Below are 2,106 nucleotides of genomic sequence, written 5' to 3' on the forward strand. Positions count from 1 at the left end.
AGCTCGCGTTCGTCTTCAGCTCGGTGGTCTACGGGACCAGCTACCGGTCCATGAACTCCATGGCAAAACCGTCTTTCACAGATGACGGCAGCCTTGCCGACGGGGGAATTGACCTGAATATGGAGCAGGGGATGGCAGAGAGAGTGTCCACACCCGCATGAGTCCAGGTGAGCAGGCCCTGCTGCCTGAGCGTGCACGCAGAGCCAGGAGAGCCCCCGCGGGGCTCAGCGCCCACCTCAGCTTGCCCACCGGCACAGGCGTGAGGGGAGCCGGAGGCCTGGAGCCATTTTTTTCCAAGAACGTCCCTAACCTGTCCTTGGTATCTGAGTGCTTGGCCTGGCGTGCGCTAGTTGTGCACTGCCGTGTGGGTATGTCAGCCTGGAACAGTCCTTTTCCATAGGGCTGAGGTGTGCAGGTAGGAGATCCCAAACAGCTCAGCTGGAGCAGCTTCCAGCGTTCTTTCAGTGAAGAGATGGCGCTGACGCTGCGTACCCTTCTGAACCACACTGAGATAGAGATTTTGGTTTTGAACGAGCGCCGCAGGTAGTGCTTGACAGAGTGGAAAGGCACACGCTGCTGGTTCCCCTGCAAACTGGCTGTGTCTTGAACTGTTCTACGCCCTAAAATACCTCCCTGCTCTCATAACCAGCTCCTCTCGCCTCCTCAGCCTTTTCTGCTTGTGAATTCCCCGTGTCTGGCTGCAGACAGCGCCGAGCGTTTGCCTGTCCAGTGTTCTTGGCGGTGCTGTAACCCCTCTTTTCCTCGGTCAAGAAACATACAACAGTCTGTTAAATAAAATAAAGAGACAGCGGTACTGCAGCAGCAGAAATATCTTCTAGATTGACGTGTTTTCCAGCAGTGAGCCTCCAACTAGTTACAGAAAACTGCAGGGCAATGGTGGACACTTTGCTCTCTGCGCTCCCTGCCCTCAGCCTCTGTCTGTTGGTCCAGCTTTTCCTGGGGTTCTCCAGCGTGCGCTCAGCGCAGTACGGGGGCTGCACGGCCCCTTCCCTCCCTTGGCCTATGGTTTAAGGTTTATCACCATCTTTCACTTGCTGCCAGGCTGTTGAGGAAATGCAGTGGGGCCTCGTTTCTGACAGAGCCCTCTGTGCCCCAGCAAGCGTTCTCGTGCTGGAACGGCGCTGTATTGACTTGTACAGTTTATTTTTCCTAACAGAAGATGTGTTTCTGCAGTCAGCGGGTGCCTGGGGATGGTCTCAGCAGGCAGAGCAACCCATGAGGCACAGAACCAGCCGTCTCTGCACGGGATGAGCTCTCATCTTGTGCGTTTGTTAGTGGAGCAGTAAATTTTCTACCTGGAGGTGTGCGGTGTAAGAAACTCAGCCGAGGGGCAAGGTGGCCGGGAAGAGAAGAAATTGTTCCTGGCATGATTTGAGAGCCAGGTGCTTTACACCCTCTTCATCCTATAGTGGCTTCTTTTCCCTGCGGGTCAGCTGAGCATTTTTCTCTCGTTTTACACTGCTTTGGCTCTCCTGAGTAGAAGCGTATAATATTTTGTGAAACACAAAGTGGGGTAGTCGAGTAAGGAAAATACAGAAGCTTGAGGCTGGCTGGGGTGTCCTCCTCATTGTAAGAGATGCTCCTGGGAGGTGTGTAAGGCACCGAGGCGGAGTGGGTGCCGCAGTAGCTGCCCCGTGCGTGTGTGGGTGCTGTTGGGGAAGTGACGGGCAGGAGTTTGCACACTCCTGACCTGCTGGGGAAAGCTGTCGGGTGCGGTTGTAGCACGGCTGCGGCCTGGGTTGCAGACATTTCTCTCTGTACTGGGGCTTGGAGGCTTTTCTGCCTGAGCAAAACATGGCCAGGGCTGAGTTTTATGGCACGTTAACGTTAATAGATGCTTTTCCGAGGCATGGGCTGTGCAAAGCACAACACAGCTCAAAGGCAGAGCTGTAAATACAAAACCTGCGCAGCTGAAGTTCCCATCTTTACCTTGTACCTGAGCCTGTGCGGAGCCCTCAACTGCGAGAGTGTGAATCCTTCATCATTTTAACCCTGCTGGTACATGAATGCAAAGCCTTAACGAGTGCTCAGTGTCCGTCTGGCAGGTGAAGCACTCAAAATTACAGCTTTGGGGATCGGGAACCG

General features: G+C 54.4%; 1 protein-coding gene across 1 annotated transcript in view; it reads left to right on the top strand.

Moving 5' to 3' along the window:
* The first annotated feature begins 7 nt into the window (after nucleotides 1-7).
* Nucleotides 8-2,106, top strand: part of TMEM208 (transmembrane protein 208) — a 4,788-nt gene continuing 2,689 nt past the window's right edge. The window contains 2 exon segments of the mRNA XM_010081884.1: nucleotides 8-128; nucleotides 130-167. Coding sequence (XP_010080186.1) covers nucleotides 51-128; nucleotides 130-167 — 116 coding nt within the window. The 5' untranslated portion in view covers nucleotides 8-50.

This window comes from Pterocles gutturalis, unplaced genomic scaffold, assembly GCF_000699245.1.
Source record: "Pterocles gutturalis isolate BGI_N339 unplaced genomic scaffold, ASM69924v1 scaffold4659, whole genome shotgun sequence".
Taxonomy (NCBI): domain Eukaryota; kingdom Metazoa; phylum Chordata; class Aves; order Pterocliformes; family Pteroclidae; genus Pterocles; species Pterocles gutturalis.